General features: G+C 51.8%; 1 protein-coding gene across 11 annotated transcripts in view; it reads left to right on the top strand.

The window, feature by feature from the left end:
• Positions 1 to 19,911, top strand: part of CPAMD8 (C3 and PZP like alpha-2-macroglobulin domain containing 8) — a 69,471-nt gene that overhangs the window by 39,737 nt on the left and 9,823 nt on the right. For 9 of the 11 annotated variants that reach the window (XR_006607357.1, XR_006607358.1, XM_004761062.3 and 6 more), the window contains exons 23-30: positions 1,179 to 1,230; positions 6,871 to 7,169; positions 7,738 to 7,963; positions 9,534 to 9,710; positions 13,970 to 14,051; positions 16,329 to 16,485; positions 16,609 to 16,683; positions 19,167 to 19,332. Coding sequence is in view for 9 of the 11 variants with exons in the window: in XM_004761062.3 (XP_004761119.1) it covers positions 1,179 to 1,230; positions 6,871 to 7,169; positions 7,738 to 7,963; positions 9,534 to 9,710; positions 13,970 to 14,051; positions 16,329 to 16,485; positions 16,609 to 16,683; positions 19,167 to 19,332 (1,234 nt within the window). In the remaining 2 variants the exon portion in view is untranslated. The remainder of the gene's footprint in view (positions 1 to 1,178; positions 1,231 to 6,870; positions 7,170 to 7,737; positions 7,964 to 9,533; positions 9,711 to 13,969; positions 14,052 to 16,328; positions 16,486 to 16,608; positions 16,684 to 19,166; positions 19,333 to 19,911) is intronic. The other 2 variants (XM_004761065.3, XM_004761063.3) reach the window with 2 other exon arrangements.

Here is a 19,911-nt window from a genome sequence, read left to right on the forward strand (position 1 = left end):
TTGTCACAGTCAATTATGGGGGTCGTGACCTGGTATCTGGAGGGCTGTCACTGGAACGCCCGTGCAGAAAGGACACAGAGCCTAGAGCGGAGGGGCCCAGGGATTGGGGTCTTACTGACACCCCCCACCCCGGCTGGGAATCTAGGATCTGCCACTTAGTGTGGGCTGGGCGCCTGTCTTGATATTCCAGCGCCGCTCCCGAAGTCGGGGGTGCTCACACTCAGCCCGCAGCATGGCGGGGGGTCGGGGGCTCGGGGAGAACGCATATGATCCCTCGCAGTGCTGGGCGTGCGGTAGCCGCGATGCGCCGTATTTTGGGTGCTGCTTGGACACATCGGGACTCTCTCGCTACACCGAGAGTGCCCAGCAGTGCCAATAAAGCTCCTCAGCATGTCTGCCCCTCCCCTGTGGCCCAGCTGCAAACAGCTGCCCTCCCTTCTGCCTGTGGTCCCGGCGGCACGCAGCACACGCCATTTCGGCACACGCCCTTTCCCTCGGCCCTTCCTCCCGTTCATGCCGCTGGGCAGCCTGCTTTCTCTGCAGCATCTGCTGGTACAACCTGTGCAGGCCGTTCTGGGCACAGGAGGTGACATTGAAGCATCAGAAGACCTGAGAGGTCAATGCCAATAACTGAAGCGTGAACCGGAAAAATGGATTTCTGAAGCAGGAGGTGGCCGATGTGTGGCTCGATAAAGCGGCAAAAACCCTTCTCCCGCCCCTCCCCGCAGGAGAGCTCCGGGTGCATGGGTGGTTTGCTGGATCGGTTATTTGGCGGACACTCGTGCGACACTGCCTGCCATCTGCCGGGGAGGAAAGTGCAGATGACAGCAGCGTACAGTGGGGGAGCAGGTGACAGTTGGGACCTACGGGATGGAGGAGGAGCCAGGCTCCGCAGTTAGCCCGGGAGACTGGGAGGGCCAGGTCGGAGTGTGCGGCAAGCATGATGAATTTAGGAGCAATTGGCGCATTGGTTTGACTGGAGCCCGGAGAAGGAGAATGAGACTCAGTTTCCCCACCTGGGCCTGGGAGGTAGGCAGCCTGGTACCTGGTACCGTGTACATGTGACATCGGCATCACCTTGCAGGGTCCAGACTTGGAGCCGCTGGCGTGGGAAGGCGGCCGCTCCCCTGTGCCAACCACCCCTCCAGCACTCAGTTCTCCCCGTCTCTCTGTTACAGCCAGAAGGAGCCCCCCGTGCGTACACCTACAGTGCTTTCTTCTGTCCCAACGGTGAGTCCCTGCACCCGCCCTGCCGAGGACTTTGGCCCTTATCCCCACACTGTCACAGCTCTCCCCTTATTCAGCAGATGCCAGCCCTTCCTGGGCTCAGAAGACACAGCAGTGGAGAACTGAGATGTCCGGGCTGGTGACAAGCACGAGCCAGAGTGAGGGCTGGGCATCCCCCAGCAGAAAGTCCATGAATGTGGACTGGAGGCACCAGTGAGAAGATAGTAGGCAGGAATAAGGCTGTCTGTAGGGCCCTGGGTGAGGGGCCTAGGATCAAGGCAAGGGAGGTCTTAAAATCACATCACGGGAGAGCTGTGGGAAGTAAGGCTGACCCAGAATCCGGGGCCTTAGAGAAAATAGGAAATTAAAGCGGGTTCTGGAAGGTGTGGGATTTGGAGTCTGCTTCATTCCCCTGAAATCAACATTGTACTTGCACCTGATCCATGAAAAGGAAATGGGAACAGAGTGCCCAGTGCACTCCCCTGCCTTGGTGGAGTCAGGGAAATGCTAAGCAGAACGTGATCCCAGGCTGCCAGTGGGAGGGCCTGCCCTCTCCCTGTCCAGTCCCTCCCAGAGGAACCATTTAGCTTGGAGCTCAGGCTTGGCCTGGCACGGGGCAGTCACCCAGCAGGCTTTGGCAGGGGACAGAGCTGAGGATGTGAGCTGGAGTCTCTGGGGGTCGCCATTGCCAAAGTTATTTAGCACGACAGGTCCTGCGACCACCCACTCTGGACACAGACTTCCTCCTTGACCTGTTCCCCCTTTTTTATATTAAATAACAATACGATACATATATGCTCAAATGATTTTTGACAGAGGTGCAAAGGCGATTCAATGAAGGAAGGATAGCCTTTTCCACAAACAGTGCTGGAGTAGTTGGACATCTATCGGCAAAACCATGAACTTTGACCTCAAGGTCCCACTTTTTTTTTGACAGAGAGAGATCACAAGTAGGCAGAGAGTCAGGCAGAGAGAGAGAGGAGGAAGCAGGCTCCCTGCTGAGCAGAGAGCCCGACGCGGGACTCGATCCCAGGACCCTGAGATCATGACCTGAGCCAAAGGCAGTGGCTTAACCCACTGAGCCACCCAGGCGCCCCTCAAGGTCCCACTTTATACAAGAATTAACTCAAATGGATTGTGGACTTAAATGTCAAACTATACAATTTTTAGGGAAAAAATTGGGAGAAAATCTTTGGGCTCTAAGGCTAGGCATAGGGTTTTTAGATATGATATCAAAAAGCATGACCCATAAAAGGAAACTGACGAATGACCCTCATCAGAATTAAAAACTGCTTTGCAAGGGGCACCTGGATGACTCAGTCGGTTAAGCATCTGACTCTTGATCTCAGCTCAGGTCTTGATCTCAGGGTCATGAGTCCAAGCCCTCTGGTGGGCTCCATGCTGGGTGTGGAGCCTACTTAAAAGAAAAAAAACTACTTAGTGAAAGATGCTGTTAAGAGGAAGAAGATACAAGCTACAGACTTGTAGGAGAAAATCTTTCCAAACCCAGATCTGACAAAGGACTAGTATTTCGAATATATAAAGAACACAATCCAATTAGAAAGTGGGAGTTGGCTCAGTCAGTGGAGCATGTGACTCTTAATCTCAGGGTTGTCAGTTTGAACCCCATGTTGGGTGTAGAGATTATTTAAGAATAAAATCTTTTTTTTTTTTTTCATTGTTGACAAGGTTTACTTGAGTTGTAGAAATTTCCCTCATTTTAGCCTGTACTCCCCTATTCAATCTTGACTTCCACAGTGACACAGACAGAAAGTGTGAGGATTTTTTTTCTTGCATCTCTAGTGGAAACCTTAGCAGCAAAGAATAAAATCTTAAAAAAAAGAAAGGGGGGAAAAGAAATAAACAGTTCACCCAAGAAGATATATCGGAGGCAAATAAGCACATGGAAAGGTGTTCAAATCGTTAACCATTAGCAAAATGCAAAGTAAAGCACCATGAGTTATCAATGCACACTTACCAGAATGACTTAAAATTTTAAAAGGTGACCACAGTAAATGATGGCTGGGATGTGGAGAAAAGGGACCATTCATACTTTGCTGGTGGGAATTGTAAAATGGTATGGCTACTGCCAGTAGTTTCTTAAAAAGCTAGACATGCTCCAAGCGTTGCACTCAGACATTGCACTACTAGGCATTTTTCCCAGAGAAATGAAGATTTCTGTTCACATAAAACCAGTACACAGACATTCATGTCAGCTTTATTTGTAATAGCCCCAAACTGGAAATAGCCTAGGTATCCTTCAGCAGATGAATGGTTATACAAATTATGGTTCATTCATACCTTGGAGTGCTAGTCACTGGTAAAAAGAAATAAACTAATGATTTATGCAGCAACTTAGATGAAGGGGATTGAGGGAAAAAAAAAAAAACCTTCAATCCCCAAAGAGTCCATAAATGATTCCATTTATGATATTTTTGAAATGACAAAATTTTAGAAATAGAGGTCATATTAGTCTTTGCTGAGATGGGGAGGAAGGTTGGGGATATGGTGATCAAGGACAACAGGAGGGACTCTGTACAAATAAAGTTGGGGAAATCTGAAGAAGATTGGATGATGGATTGTATCAAGGTCAATATCCCAGTTGTGATACTGTGGTAGAATTTTGTGAGATACCACTGAGGGAAACTGGCTCAGGAAGACACAGATCTTTCCATATTATTTCTTACAATTGTCTGTGAATCTATAATTAAAATTTAAATTAAAAACATTTTTTAAAGTGATACTGGTGTGGGGCACCTGGGTGACTCAGTCTGTTAAGCATCCAGCTCTTGATTTTGGCTCAGGTCATGATCTCAGGGTCGTGAGATTGAGCCCTAAATCAGGATTCTCTCCCCCCATATGCCCCTTCCCACATCGCTCTCTAAAACAACAACAACAACTATGACAAAAAGTGATACATGTGTACAATTACTTTATGATTGCACTCTTATGAGGTTTTTAGAGAAGTCAGAATCATAGAGACAGAAAATGGAATGGTGGGAGCTGGGGCTGTGGGGAGGGGTTGGCAACTTAGTGTTTAATGGGGACAGAGTTTCGTTTTGCAAGATGGAAAGAGTTCTGGAGGTGGACAGTGCTGACATTTGCACAACATGACTGTAATTGATATCACTGAATTGTACACTTAAAAATGGTTAAGATGACAAACTTTAAATTATGTATATTTTACCACAATTTAAAAAATTGGGAAAAGACAAAGCAATACCTTTGTAATACAGGGAACTTAGACAGAAGGAAAAAATATCTCTTCTTGTGACATTTTGTTGTATTTGGTTTCATAGGGTTGATTGTTGTTTGTTGTAACATAGTTGTAACTCATGAACTATATAATTCTATGTTCTGCCTTGCTCATTTAACACATCCCAAGCCCTTTCCCTTGTTATTATAGAGTCTTTATAAACAGCATTTCAAAACAGTTTCAGTATGTTCTATCAAACAACTGCTCCCAGGGCACTTGGGTGACCCAGTCGGTTAATCGTTTGCCTTGGACTCAGGTCATGATCCCAGGGTCCTGGGATCGAGTCTCGCATCGGGCTCCCTGCTCAGTGGGGAGCCTGCTTCTCCCTCTGTGTGCTGCTCCCCCTGCTTGTGTACTCTTTCTCTGTCAAGTAAATATATAAAAATCTTAAAACAAAACAAAACAACAACAATAACAAAAGACTGCTTGATAATTTGATCATTATGGAATGTTTTGAAATGTTGGACACTTATATATATGGTTTCTATTTTCACATCATAATTTATGCTAGGCTGAATATATATTTGTATTTGAAGTAAAGTCAGCAGTATTTTTAACATCTTTATGGAGGTATAATTGACTACAATAACTCACAAGTATTTTAAGTGTACAGTTGGTAATTGTTAGCATGTGTGTACATCTGGGAAACCATCACAACTAAGTTAAACCCAAAGTCATGCTCCCTTGTCATCATTCACCCCTGTCTACACTTGTCACTAAGGAACTACTGACCTGCCTTCTCTCTCTATAGGTTACTTTGCTCTTTCTAGACTTTTATATAAATGGAATCATATGAATGTACTGTTTTTATCTGGTTCCTTTCACTGAGCATAAAAATTTTGAGAGGCAACCATGTTGTGTGTATCAATAATTCAGTCATTTTAAGGCTAAGTGGGACTCCGAAGAATGGATGCTTTGCACTTTCTTTATTCATTGACCTGTTGGTGGACATTTGAGCTATTTCCAGTTTGGGGCTGTTTCCAATAAAGCTGCTATGAATATTTGTGGACAAGTTTTTGTATGAGTAATATGTTTTTCTTTCTCTTAAATCAGTATCTGTGAGTGGAATAGTGAAATCAAACAGTAGGTATGCATTCAACCTTTTAAGAAACTGTTGCAGTTTTCCAAAGTGGTAGTACCATTTTGCATTCTCGCCAGCAGTGGGTGAGAATCACTTCCTCATTCTCCTCACCCACACTTGGGGTTGTCCGTCTGATTAATTTTAGCCCTTCTAATAGGTGTCTGATGGTATCTCGTTGTGGTTTTAATGTGCATTTCCATCATTCAAGCATCTTTTCATGTGCCTGTTTACTATTGGTGTATAGATATATTTTTTTCAGTATAGTGCCTGTTCAGATCTTTTAACATTTATTTCAATGAGTCTTGGAAGTTTAAAAAAAATATATTCTGGATACAAGTCCTTTCCCAGATAAATGCTTCACAAAGACATTTCTCCCAGTGTGTGGCTTGTCTTTTCTTTCACTTAATAGTGTCCTTCAAAGAACAGAAGTTTCTCATGTTGATGTGGTCCAGTTGATCAATCTGTCTTTTTATAGATTATGCTTTTGTTGTACCTAAGAAATCTCCAAGTCCTACGTTCTCTCCTCAGAGTTTGTAGTATTAGGTTTTATGCTTATAAAATGGCTCTGATCCATTTCGAGTTGATATTTGGGGACCATGCAAGGTATGGATTGGAGTTCCCTTTTCTGCTTCTGGGTAACTAGCTGTTCCAGCACCATTTGATGGAAAGATTTTTGCTATTGAATTGCCTTCATGCCTTTGTTGCGGATCAATTGTTCATGCACATGTGGGTCCCATTCCGGACTCCCTACTCTGTCCTGTTGAGCACCTGCTGTGTTAACACCAGTACCACACTGTAGTGATTTCTGCAGCTTTCCATCAAGTTTCAATGTCAGAGGTGTGAGTCCTTCGACTTGGTTCTTTATCAGAGTTGTTTTGACTCTTCTAGATTCCTGAAGTTTTCATATAAATTGTGGAATCAGCTTTGTGATTTCCCCCAAAAGACCCTACTGTGTTTTGATTGGGATTGCAGCGAATCTGAACATTAGTTTGGCGAGTAATGAATGCATTTGCTGTGTCTTCTGACCCACGGACGTGGTCTAGCTCTCCTCCGATTTAGGTCTTCATCAGTTTCAAGAGTCTTTTGCAGTCTCCTCCTGCATACAGTCTTTGCACATCCTTTGTAGGATTTAACCCAGTGAGCATTTCATCTTTTGCATGCTGTTGGCAGAGCTGTCATTAAGCCAACTCTGTTTGCTGTTCCTCAGGCCCCCTGTGGTCCTGATTCTAAGCTCTGGGCACAGACAGGGAGAAGCAGGATGCCTCCAGGGGCGCCCTCAAACCCCTCTCTCCTTCCCTCCATCCAGAGAGAGTCCACATCTCCACACCCAACAAGTACGAGTTCCAGTACGTGCAGCGGCCATTGTGTCTCACCCGTTTTGATGTGGCTGTGCGAGCCCACAATGATGCCCGCGTGGCCTTGTCTGCTGGGCCCCAGGACACAGCAGGCATGATAGAGATCGTCCTGGGGGGGCACCAGAATACCAGATCCTGGATCTCCACCAGCAAGATGGGCGATCCTGTGGCCAGCACACATACGGCAAAGATCCTCTCCTGGGATGAATTCAGAACATTCTGGATCAGCTGGCATGGCGGGTTCATCCAGGCACGGCTGGGCTCACGGGGGTGGACGTGGGAACCTCATGCTCCCATTTGCTGCCTCCTGCTCTGTGTCCAGCTGTGACAGGGGGTGGAGAGGAAGCAGGGTAAACACAGGGCACCACCTCAGGCTGCTCACAGTCTGCCTGGAGTCACTTATAGGGGTGTAGGGATCTGGGGGATAATGGGTGGTCATGGAGAAGGAAAGTGGATATAAGCAGGTGAAACGGGGGCTGGTGTATTTTAGGGGCCAAGCAAAGGCGACATAGAGAAGGAGCAGCTAACACAGCTTCCTAGAGGAGGGACATAGTCAGACGGGGTTTTGAAACATGAATAGTTCACCAGGCAAATTGGGGATTGGAGGATGTTCCAGGCAGAGAGAATAGCATGTACTAAGGCCCAGAGATTCCTGGGAGCCCGAGGACTTTGGGACCTGTAGATGCCATAGTTGTGTCTCTGTTGTTCATTGAATGTGTGAGGTGACCTTCAGTTTCCCTGTAGCCCGTGTCCCTGCTGCCTGAGCACCACTGTGTGCTTCCTTCCAGCAATCCAGCAGCCTTGGCCTCTTTTTCCAGGTTGGCCATGGTCCAGAGCCTTCCAATGAGTCTGTCATCATGGCCTGGACCCTCCCCAGGCCACCAGAGGTCCGATTCATCGGCTTTTCCACTGGCTGGGGCTCCGTGGGTGAGTTCCGCATCTGGAAGAAGGTGGAGGTGGACGAGAGCTACAGTGAGGCCTTTACCCTGGGAGTCCCGCACAGCGCCATCCCTGGGTCTGAGCGGGCAGTGGCCTCCGTCATAGGTGCGTCTGCCCTATAGCCTGGCTGGGGGAGAATGGGGGCAAGGACTCAGGCCATGGGGCAAGGTGTCCACTCCATACTTGGCTTCGCCATCAGCCTCTACAGGGGATCTGCTTCCAGCCCCATACCCACTCACCCGATAAGCAGCTTCTGGTGCTTTCTCCATGCTGGGGCAGATGCAGAGATGACGCCAGCCCTGTCTTTGAGGCCTTGTCAGTCTGCCTGAGGCTGGTCCAGACCCAGCCTGACCAAGGCCTGTGTGAGGCAACCCCAAGGGGTGGGTAGTGGATTCTGTGAGGACAGTGAGTGTGGGTGATGGGTGAGAAAGCAGAAAGTCTGGGTGAAGTCAGTGAGGTGCATGGTGGAAAGTGGGGGTCCTGGTGAAGGGGCAGACATCCAGAATGTTTGCTGAGCAGGAGTAAGTGGCTATGACTGGGAGTCTGTAGGGTGTGGGTGTACCCACAGGAATGGAAAGTGGGGACTGCGTGGTCAAAACAGTGCTGGGTATTGGAAGAGTGAAGAGAGGGCAAGAGGCCGGGAGGGGCACACATACCTGAATGTGGGGGTCTTGGGTCTCTCTGAGATCAGAGGACAGAAGCCCTGGGGCTCAGACAGGTTGGTGGTTGTAGCCAGATTCGAGGTTGTGGGAGTTTGCGATTTCTGAGGTAGGAGATCAAGTAAGAGATGGCTTCAGGGGTCAGTGACCTGAGTAGTGGCATAGAGGAGCAAGCAGATGGGCAGGGATGGAGATCGGGCAAAGGCCAGGACCCCTGTGCTAGTGCTTTCAGCACAGTGGGATGGAAGGTGGAAAATAAGCTGGGAAGCCCAGAGGAAAGTGATGAGAAAGTAGGTAGGCTCTGCCATGGATGGAGGCTGCAGGAGCAGTGGCAGCCTTGGTGGGGCAGGAGGAAAAGCCAAGGAAGGAAGAGAGGTGTGATCAGGGAACAGCAGGAGTTCTGGAGAGCCCATCAGCCATGTAGGGTGCAGAGAAGCCAAGAAGAGGAACACAGAGTGCTGAAGGGAGGAAAGCACAGGAGAAATAAAAAAGAAAAAAGGAACTGAAAAATATACCAACAATGTAATTTGTATGGAAACTTAAAAAAAAAATCTAAATACTCGTGGTTGAAGAGAAAATCACATTTCCTGTTGGAAATTAGATTAAAAAAATATTTAAAATGGAACCATAATGGCTGGGTTGATCTATCAATATTTGTGGGATGCAACCAAAGTTGTACTTAGAGGACAATGTATAGCTTTAAATGCACCTGTTTTAAAAGCCACAAAGAAATGAGCATTCAGCATAATGAAGCAGTAGAGAAAGAACACCGAGTTGAGACTAAAGAACAGAGAGGGAGGTGTGTAGGAGAGTTCCAGGGGATGGCTGCCAAAGCCAGGGTCCCCTGTGGGCTTAGTGGGCACGGGGCACGGTCTGGTCCCGAAGGCAGCACCCACAGTCAGAGAGTGGGTGGCCGGTGTTGGGCGTTAGGCCGCCCTGGGGAAAGCTGTCGCCAGGGCAGCCAGGGCCCCAGCTGAGGCCGGCCCACAGTCCAGCTCTTGTTTCCTCCCCTCCAGGAGATGTCATGGGGCCAACCCTGAACCACCTCAGCAACCTCCTGCGGCTGCCCTTTGGCTGCGGAGAGCAAAACATGATTCACTTTGCACCCAACATCTTTGTCCTAAAGTATCTGCAGAAAACCCGGCAGCTCAGCCCCGAGGTGGAGCAAGAGACCACGGACTACCTGGTACAAGGTACCAGGGGTTGGGTGGGGGGGGGTGGTGCCGGGGTGGGGGGGGAGGGCATGGGGAGGGAGGCAGCCCACGTGCCCGGCACAGCAGATGTGGAAGGGACCCAAGTGGGTGAAAGATGCCACTCGGGGTGGCCCTGTCTGGTCACTGTTAGCAGGAACCCAGTGTCTGCCCCGGTTGGGACACGGCTCTGAGTGCCAGGAGTCAGCAATGGAGAGAGAAATGGCGTCTATTAGAAATGCAGATTTTTTTTTTTTTTTTTAAACAAGAAGAGCAGCATAGGATGCCTCAGTGGCTCGGTTGGTGAAGGGGGTGCCTTTGGCTCAGGTCATGATCCTGGGATCCTGGGATCAAGCCCCATGTTGGGCTCCCTGCTTAGCGGTGAGCTTGCTTCTCCCTCTCCCTCTGCCACTCCCCCTGCTTGTGCTCCCTCTTTCTCTGTGTGTGTCAAAGAAATAAATTAAAAAATCTTTAAACAAAAAAGCAATATAAGCATTATAAAAAACATTTAGAAAAGAAAAATAATTTCCTATAATTGCATCCTGTCCCTGTGCCTGGTGAAAACATCTGAATTTCTGTGGCGTGGGGGTCCAGAGGTGAAATCGCTGGGTCAGGATGTGCTCACAGTCATTTTCCAGGCTACACTCTTTGTCCATCACTTACATTTATGGAAAACTTTTCTCTTGAACGTGGAGGGGGTATTACTAGTTTTTCTCCCCTACAAAATGCACCATTGAAAATCTTCAGCGATCAACAATACAGCAGCAAACCTCTTCAGAAATAAATAAGACAGCACGGAACATCCTCAGAAATCATGCAGCATCAAATATCTTCCATCACCAGGAATCAGAGCCTTAAGATGAGGTACAGCTACAAGTGTGTGGTGTAAGACCTCTTGAGTGCCCTGACCTGTCCCCTCTGCCATGTCTTGGCCCCATAGGAGGGGCACCCGGGAGGCTGTGGCCTCACCTCTGTCATGGACACCTGTTGTACGTCCTCAGGTAGAGCCTGTTCTCAGGGCCTCGGTTTCCTATCTGTGTAGCAAGGGAATTCATCAGTTCATGCCAAGGTCCTGAGGCCTCCAGAGGTTTGCTTCTGGCCTTGGGCAGGAGCTGGAGCAAAGGGGAGGAAGGCGAGTGTTTGATCCAGCTGTGAAGCTGGTGGTCACAGCAGGCACATGCATCTCCACCGTGCGGCCCCAAGTCGTCCTCCCAACAACCCCCAGGCTAATAGTTCTCATTTCCCACAGGAGCCAAGTGAGGCTCCTGGAAGCAGCCAGCCTGGGGTCCTGCAGGGGCGAGTGGTGGGGTCTTCTGGGACCCCAGGCTTGCCTGGATGGGATTGGCTGGCCAGGGCACTAGGTCCCAGCCAGAGTGAGAGGAGAGCCTACAGGCACCACCTTGGAAATTTTTGCCTTCAAGAAGGACCAGAGTGTGCCCGACTCAGAGGATGTCAGGTCCTTCCCAGATGGGGAAACTGAGGCAAGCGAGAGCCTTGATACCTGAGGCGAGTCTGGAGTTCCTCCCTCCTGGCCTGTCAAGATACCCTGTAGAAGATCTCCAAAAGCAGTCCTGATGATCCAGAACCATCCGTTCTCAATGGGGAAAGGAAAGCGCAAGAGCTCATGGGGAATGTGGAAACTCTTGGATGGAAAGGCAAAGGCAGGGGTTGCCATGGGCCCCAAATCTGACTTGATAAAGGCTGACCAGAGACTGCTAGGAACCCCAAGAAGCCCACGTGGTCTGTGGCTGGGGACGCTCAGGTTGCTGAACCCATCTGGGCTCCGGCCTTGAACGCCGCCCCCAGTCTGATGACTCCCTAGTCGTCCATGGCAGCCAGGCGCTCCCTCAACAGCCAGATGCTGTGCCCTTCAGCCAGTGGGCATTTCAGATTCTACAAGCTTCCCATCAAGCCCCCTTCCCCGGTTTTCTGCCAGGCTTGCTAGTGTTCATTTCCTGGGGTCGCGGTAACAAACACAGGCATGGCTTCTTGGAGTGCACTTCGCAGACGGGGCATTTTTTTTTTCTTCCCCAAATTTGAGGTCTCTGCGTGCAAGCCTATCAGCTTCATGTTCCGAACAGCATTTGCTCACTTCCTGTTTCTATTGTCACATTTTGGTAATTTCCTCAATATTACAAGCTTTGAAATTCTTTTTTTTTTTAAGATTTTATTTATTTATTTGACAGACAGAGATCACAAGCAGGCAGAGAGGCAGGCACAAAGAGAGGGAGAAGTGGGCTTCCCGCTGAGCAGAGAGCCCTACATGGGGCTCAATCCCAGGACCCTGAGATCAAGACCTGAGCCTAAAGCAGAGGTTTAACCCACGGAGCCACCCAGACACCCCCCAAGCTTTGAAATTCTTACTTTATTTGAATTGTTGTGATCTCGTGCTAGAACTTGAACAAAGGGGCCATTGCTTCATATGCATGAACAAAAAAAGGTGGTTTCTTGAGCTGGAATCTCCTCCTGGTGAAGATGCTCTGAAGATTGTTGAAATGACCACCAAGGGTTTAGAATATTCCAGAAATGGAGCTGATAAGGCAGCCTCAGGGTGTGAGAGGCCTGAGTCTTATTTTATAAGAAACTGCCACAGTGGCTAGCCCCCTAGTGGGTCAGCAGGCAGCATGTGGAGCCAGGACCCTCCACCAGTTAAAAAAAAAAAAAAAAATCAACGATTCAGGGAGTCTCAGTGGCTCAGTGGGTTAAGCCTCTGCCTTCAGCTCAGGTCATGATCTCAGGGTCCTGGGACTGAGCCCTGCATCAGGCTCTCTGCTCAGCGAGGAGCCTGCTTCCTCCTCTCTCTCTACCTGCCTCTCTGCCTACTTGTGATCTCTCTCTCTCTCTCTCTGTCAAATAAATAAATAAATAATACTTAAAAAAAAAAAAAAAGGTCAGGACTCACTGAAAGCTGCTATGATGATTAGCATTTTTTAGCCATAATATTTTCAAGTGAATTAAGGTGTCTAGATTGTTATTTTAGATGTGATCCTTTTGCAAACGTAACAGACCACAGTATAGCGTGAGCGTAACTTTACACATACTGGAAAACCCAGATGTTTGTTCGGCACAATTTATCGCAAGTTGACCTGGACCCAGACCCACAGCATTTCCCACATTATGTCAGTACCACAAACTGCGTGGCTTAGAACAACGAGACTGTACCTGCTCATAGCTCTGGAGGCCAGAAGTCCACAATCAAGGCTCCAGGGTTGGTTCCATCTGGAGGCTCTGAGGGACACGGTCCTGGGCCTCTGTCTCTCCTGAATTCTGGGGCTCCAGGCATTCCTCCGCTTGGAGATGTGTCCCTCCCACCCTTCCCTGCCTCCACCTTCAGGGGACTTCCTCCCACATCCGCTTCTGCGCTTCTGCGGTCTCTTCTCTTCTAAGGACCCTGGTCATTGGATTTAGGCCCCACCTCATTTCAGGATGAACTCATCTGGAAGTCTTCAGCATGATCACAAGTGCAAAGACCCTTATTCCCATAAGGTCCCATTTTGAGGTTTCAGGTGGACATGAACTTGCGGGGGTGGGGGGGGTCACTGTCCACCTACCACCTACACAGAGCTCCTTCAGCTGCTTTTGCCATCTCCGGGGGCAGAGCACCATCCTTCCAGCAGGTAAGGTGCAAACCTTGGTGCCCTCTGGATCTTTCTTTCCTCCTAGACCTGGCCCAGCTAAGCAGCTCTGCCCATACTGCAGAAAACCTCCCTACCCGTTACCGCTCTGCCATACAGGCCCATTGTCGTTGCTTGTCTAGACGGTGCCCACCTCCCATTTACCCTGCTTCCTCCCCAGACCCTACAGACCACCCACTACATGTGTCCCCTCACAGCCCTCCCCAACTTACCCAGCCCGTGCCCCCTGCTGGCCTCACAATAAGGCTGAACACCCAGTGTGGCCTGGGTGGGCGCCTCACCTCTCTCCCCTGCCCCCTGGTTCTTCTGCTCTGGCCCTTCTGGTGCCCTCTGTTCTCAGAGCACACCAGGCTCTCGTGGAGTAGTCCCCACTTGTGGGGACAGAGGATGCTGCCTCGAGATGGTGCAGGTCACTGACCCCCGTGACTGAGGGCCTGTGTGTGACCAGGAGTTACAGAGAGGCCAGGTCAGGAAATGAGAGGAACAAAGTAGAGGTTTCATCCACACTCTTGGTGGAGCGCACTTTCCAGACTCCAGATGTGGGCGACCCGGGATATGAGTATTGCGTCACGGGGTGGGGGTCACAGGGACAGCCCCAGGTCACTGATCCCTCTGCCTCCCCCACAGGCTACCAGCGGCAGCTGACCTACAGGCACCCAGACGGCTCCTACAGTGCATTCGGGGAGCGGGACGCCTCGGGGAGCATGTGGTGAGTCCCCAATCCAGGGGCACGGCCACCGTGGCTCTCCAACCTGAAGCCACAGCCTCCCATGATGCACCACATGGCCAAGAAGCTGGGGGCCAGATCCTTAGGGTGACCAGGAGATTGCCACAGTCCCAGCCCCGCCCCCGGAATTCAGAGGGCTGGATGTGGGCAGCTCTGCTGGGCTCTGAGGGTGGCAATGGGGGGAGTAGGGGTGGCCGGGACAGTGACGATTTCTCATAGTTGTCTTTCTGGTGCTGTTGCTACACTGCCCCAAATAGAAGCTTTGCTCTCCATCCTCTCGGGAGCCGGTCCTGGGTGCCTTGGGGCCTCTTCAAAGCTCAATGGATCTAGAAACAGGGGTGACCGCAAGTAGGAGGAGACGGGAAAGGCCGTACCACTGCCCGGAGGCTGAGGTCTGGGGAGCGTGTGGGCAGAGCAGCCCGGAGTCTGGTTTCTCTTGCAAGTGGCTCCCTTTGGCTTTTGGGGTGACCAGGCCAGGGAGGGCCCGGTGTGGGGCTGCGTGCCCTTGGGTCTTGTTCCCTGGGATCCTCAGAGGCCGGCAGTTCGCGTGGTAGTGGATTTGCCATATCCATGTTGGGGCCGGCAGATACTGTGGGGGCACCCCAACTCCTGTCCCCAGATGGGTTTTTTCTTCCCTTGTGCCATCCCGGGAGCTCCTGCGGGGTCTGTGGGCCTGCAAACTGCCCTCCCCATCGTGAAGCTGACGCAGTGTCCACCGCACAGCAGCAGCGACACAGCTGGCTGAGCCCCGCCGTGTGCCGTGATGCTCACCAGGATCTAGAAAGCCGAACTGCCCAGAGACAGCATAGACACAGCGTGGGGATTCCACGGTCCCCGCGCTCAGTCGTGGGCCCCCCCATCCCCCCGCCCGCTCGGTCGTGGCCTCCCCGCCCTGGGCTGCCTGCCTGGGCTGCCTGCGCTTGCGCACGGTGTTTGGCCCCGCCCTCTGGCTGAGGGGCAGGGCGTGCTCGGGAGGTGGGAGCCAGTGCTCTGGCAGATGCAGGTGCCCCAAGGGCAAGAGAAAGGATGGGTTTGGGGATCCGGGAGGGAAGTGCCCGGGATGAGCAGACCCTTGGGATAGGTGCATGCAGCCTCGGGGTTATGGGCTGTTTCACATTTTGGCAATTCACTGAAACAGAGCCTTGATTTTCATTCTCTTAACTTCTTTGTTGTTTTGGGGTTTTTTGTTGTTGGTGTTGAAGTAAGTATAACATAAGGTTTATCATTTTCACCACTTTTTAAAGTTTTAAAAATCTATTTATGAGAGAGAGGAAGCACAAGCAGGGGGAGGAGCAGAGGGAGAGGGAGGAGGAGGATCCCTGCTGAGCTCCATCCCAGGACCCTGGGATCATGACCTGAGCACAAGGCAGACGCTTAACTGACAGCCACCCAGGTGCCCTCATCTTCACCATTTTCAAGTGTCCATTCTGGTGGCATTCAGCACATTCACGCTGTTGGGCAGCTGTCACCACTGTATGTCCCCAGAACTCTTTTTAATGTCGTAAATCTGAAACTCTGTCTATTACACGCATGGACTCCCCACCTCTAGCTCCACCCCCCCCCCCAGGCACCCCTGTTCTAGTTTCTGTCCCTTTGAGTTTCGGGACCTCACGTGAGTGCGATCCTAGCATTCTTTCCTGCCCAGCGTGCTTCTCCGCTCACAGTGCGCTCAAGGTTCGCGCCTGCCGGAGCAGGGGTCAGCGTTTCTCCCCCTTAAGGCTGAATGATATCCCAGTGTGTGGAGGCACCCCCCCATCTTGTGAAGTTCTTCATCAATCTAGACACTCGGGTCGGCTCACTCTGTCCAATTAGGACCACAGAAGGGTCCAAGGATCTAAACATCTGGCTGCGGGGTCCCAGGAAAGACTGGAGATCTGCAGGGCAGAGGATCCCTTGGGGATTGGCAGTGGAGAGGCGACAAGGAACGTCTTCTGCACGAGGCAGGGGAGGCAGAGCTGGACCAGCTCCCAGGAAGGCCTTGAGCTCCAGACTGGGGCGCTGCCAGGGGACGGGGAGGGTCCAGGTAGGGAGGCTGGTCTCTGCCATTGGGTCCTGCTGGGTGCCCAGACACTTCCCTGGAGCACTCACAGCAGCCCTTCGAGGACATGCTGACCCCTCCCGTGTCACAGGTGAGGAGGCAGAGACTAGGGGCCCTGTAGGGAGCAGGCACAACTCCTCAGGGGGCAGGCGGGAGGTGACCTTCTCCGCACAACCTCTCCAGCCCCTGGCCCTCCCAGCCCCTGCCTCATCCCATTTCAGGCTCACAGCCTTTGTCCTGAAGTCCTTTGCGCAGGCGCGCAGCTTCATCTTCATCGACCCGCAGGAGCTGGCGGCCGCCAAGGGCTGGATCGTCAGGCAGCAGCGGGTGGACGGCTCCTTTCCGGCGGTGGGCAGGATTCTGAACAAGGACATCCAGGTGAGTGGCTCCTCGGCCCTGCTTCTGGCACCTTAGCCCTGCTCCCCGCTGCTGTCTGGGGCCCGTGGGGGGCCGGGGGCGGTCCCCTCTGGCTCAGGGTGAGGCTCAAGCGTCCTCTCGCAGGGTGGGGTTCATGGCACCGTCCCGCTGACCGCCTACGTGGTGGCTGCGCTCCTGGAGACTGGCCCGGCCTCGGAGGTGAGCACGCCGCGGCTGGGGAGCGGTGGGCGGCTTTCCCCTGCAGGCTGGGCTTTATTTCTTCCTTGATGCCTTCCTGCTTCTCCTTCTCTTGCTTTTCCGTGGTTCCTGAATGTCTCCCTCCCTGCAGCCTGAGCACTGAGAGATTCCTGTGGTAATTGTAGGGGATTTGGGGGAGCCGTACCCTGAGATCTCCCAGGACGATCTGATGCCTCCATCCCTGTTTGGGCAGTCATCTGGGGCTCCAGCGGGGTCCTGGCTGGTCAGGGAGTCCTATATAAAAACTTGGGAAAGTTTTTGGGAGAAGGGTTCTAGAACCTTCATTTTCAGTTGGTACTGGAGCCAGTCAAGGTTTAGGTGTCCCGGGGGACTTGGGAGCCATTGTTGCTTCTGTGAAGCAGGGGTGTGGGAAGCATGTTCTGCCTGCTGTGGGGGTGTCCATGGTGGACTTCAGCCCTGGGGGTAGGGACCCTAGCATTCCTAACAGCAGTGTCAGTTCTGTGTCCTCTGATGATGAATTATGAGTAATAACATTTCTCAGCCATTCTTGGCTTCCCAATCCAGATTTAATCCCTGGGTCTGGGGTTTGCCGAGGATCCCAAGATCCTCCATGCCCCATGCACTTTGCCTAGAGGGCCCCTTGCCCTGTGGTTAAAGGACTCAATTGTGTCTTCCTTTCCTATCCTATCCTATCCTATCCTATCCTATCCTATCCTATCCCTATCCTATCCTCAAATCCTAATCCTTATCTTAGCTCAGATCAGCTTGGGCCACCATAATGAAACATTACAGTCTGGGTGGCTTACACAACAGACATTTAATTCTCATGGTTCTAGAAACTGGGAAATCCAAGTCCACATTCTGTTTGATTCAGTTCTTGGGGAGGACTCTCTTCCTGGCTTGAAGACCTCCACCTTCCTGCTGTGTCCACACAAGGCCTTTTCCTTGGTACATACATGTGGAGAGAGAGCGAGTTCTGGTGTGTCTCTTCTTCAAGGAAGGACCGTAATCCCATGTGGGGACTTCACCTCACCTAAACCCAATCACATCCCCAAGGCCCCACCTCCTAATATCACACTGGGGTTAGGGCTTCAACATATTGGGGGGGGGGGCGCTGGCATTCAGTCTATAGGACCCCAGTACCTTGGAATGTGAGCATATATGGAAATAGGACCTTTAAAGAGATAATCAAGTTAAAATGAGGCCGTTAGGATGGGTCCTAATCCAGTATGACTAGTGTCCATATAAAAGGGGGCCGTTGGACACAGCTACACACAGAGGGAAGACAGCCAGCCACAAGCCCAGGGGAAAGGCCCGGAAAAGGGCCCTTGGAAGGAGCCAACGCTGCCCACACCTTGATCTCGGATTTCCATAAGACAATACGTTTTTACTTTTTAAGCCTCCCTCTTCGTGGAACTTTGTTACACAGCCCGAGCAAACCCATATACCCTGCCTCTGAGATGACCAGCTGCCCTGGTTGGCCGGGTCAGAGGGGGTCCTAGGATGTGGGGCCAGTGGGGTCCTGCCCCTCTGAGCTTCAGGGACCTGGGTCCCTCAACATTCCTGAGGCGGCCCTCTCCTCCATGCTCTGGTAGTGGTTTTTATTTCAATGATATGGACATTCTGGTCATTCTGACCCTGTCACATGTTTAGAGCTGGGCCATGCTTGTCTTCGTTCACTCAAGAATTTGAAGGCTCCTGGATTCGGGTCCGGAGCTGCTGTCACCAGAACCACAAACAACGGCTTACGACCACGGTTTATTCTGTCCCAGTTTGGGAAGCCAGGGGTCTGAAGTCAAGGTGCCAGCAAGGCTTAGAGCTCTCAAGGCTCGAAGGGAAAATCCTTCTAGGCCTCTTCAGTTCCTGGGGAGCTCCTGGCATTTCTCATCTCCTGGCCGTGTTGCTCCAGCCTCTCCATGACCTCGTGCCTGCGTCTCTGTGTTCACTCTTCTTAGGGGGACCTCAGTCCTTACTGCAACGGTGCGGCCCCGTGCTGGGGCTGGGCTTGTGTGGGCCCAGCCAGGGATCTGCTGGACCTGCTCTGTCATGTCTGGTTTCTGTCCTCCAGTGGGTCACAGGGGGTTGGGGGAAAGTGTGGTCAGAGTTGGTGGGCTTCCTGGAGGTGGTGACCATCGAGGTGAGGCCTAGAGGGTGAGGTGGGAATGGGCAGGGGGTCTCAGAGGCCAACTCAGTGATGGAGTAGTTGGAACAGGGCGGTCAGGGCTCTGCCAACTTCCCCCAGAACTCCTCTGAGCTGATCTGCTGTTCTCAGACCCCATTTGGAAAAAGTTGGCCCCAACACGAAGGGGATGGTGTTTTGAAAGCCAGGTCTAAGGCTGTGGGAGCCCCCGAGGGACGCAAAATGAGAGTCTGTGAGCCAGGCAGCCTCACCCTTGGTGTGCCCTGGGAATCTGTGGGTGGGCGGGTGGGTGGGGGAACAGAGCAGCCTCCCAGGGCTCCACTACCCCCCCTCCATCCTGCAGGAGGAGAGGAGCGCCATTGCCAGAGCGCGGCATTTCCTGGAGTCCAGTGCGCCCCTGGCCACGGACCCCTACAGCAGCGCCCTCACCACCTACGCGCTGACCCTGCTCCGCAGCCCAGCAGCCCCCGCGGCCCTGCGGAAGCTCCGCAGCCTGGCCATCACGCAGGGTAGGGCCCCCCACCACCACCCCGGAGGCCACTGTGGGGCCGGCCCACGGTGTACCCAGGAGGCAGCTCACGGACATATGCTTGGTTCTAAGGAGGCACACTTTGCTCACTCTGTTCGGTTTGTTACTCGTCACATCTCCTTAGTGGCTCCGTTTGATGAAATGACTTGAGCCCGAATGTCATTTTTCTCCCTTGTAAAATAAGGGGTGGCAACCCCCGCCCCAGGGAGGGCCCCCGCCCTCCACCGTTGGGTGAGCCTTCAGAAACCTTTTCCATCTTCAAGATGTCGGTCTCCCCATCGACCAAATGACTACCCACTATGTTTGGGGAGCCCCGGGTCACAGAAACTTCTCAGACGGAGCCTCTTCCCTCCCACCTCCGGCCCTCATCACACTCCCCACCTTCCCCAGCAGCTTCTCGGCTTATGATGTCACCTGAAGAATGCTTGCATTGCCAGGAAGAAAAAAAAACTAAGCAAAATTCTAAAACCACCCAATTGGATGACAGTGCCTAGGAGTCCCTGCTCGGCCAGGGGAGCGCTGATCTCTCTGGGGTCTCAGGGCCTTCTACACTCACATG

Source organism: Mustela putorius, unplaced genomic scaffold, assembly GCF_011764305.1.
Source record: "Mustela putorius furo isolate JIRA1106 unplaced genomic scaffold, ASM1176430v1.1 tig00000095_pilon_pilon_pilon, whole genome shotgun sequence".
NCBI classification, from domain to species: Eukaryota; Metazoa; Chordata; class Mammalia; order Carnivora; family Mustelidae; genus Mustela; species Mustela putorius.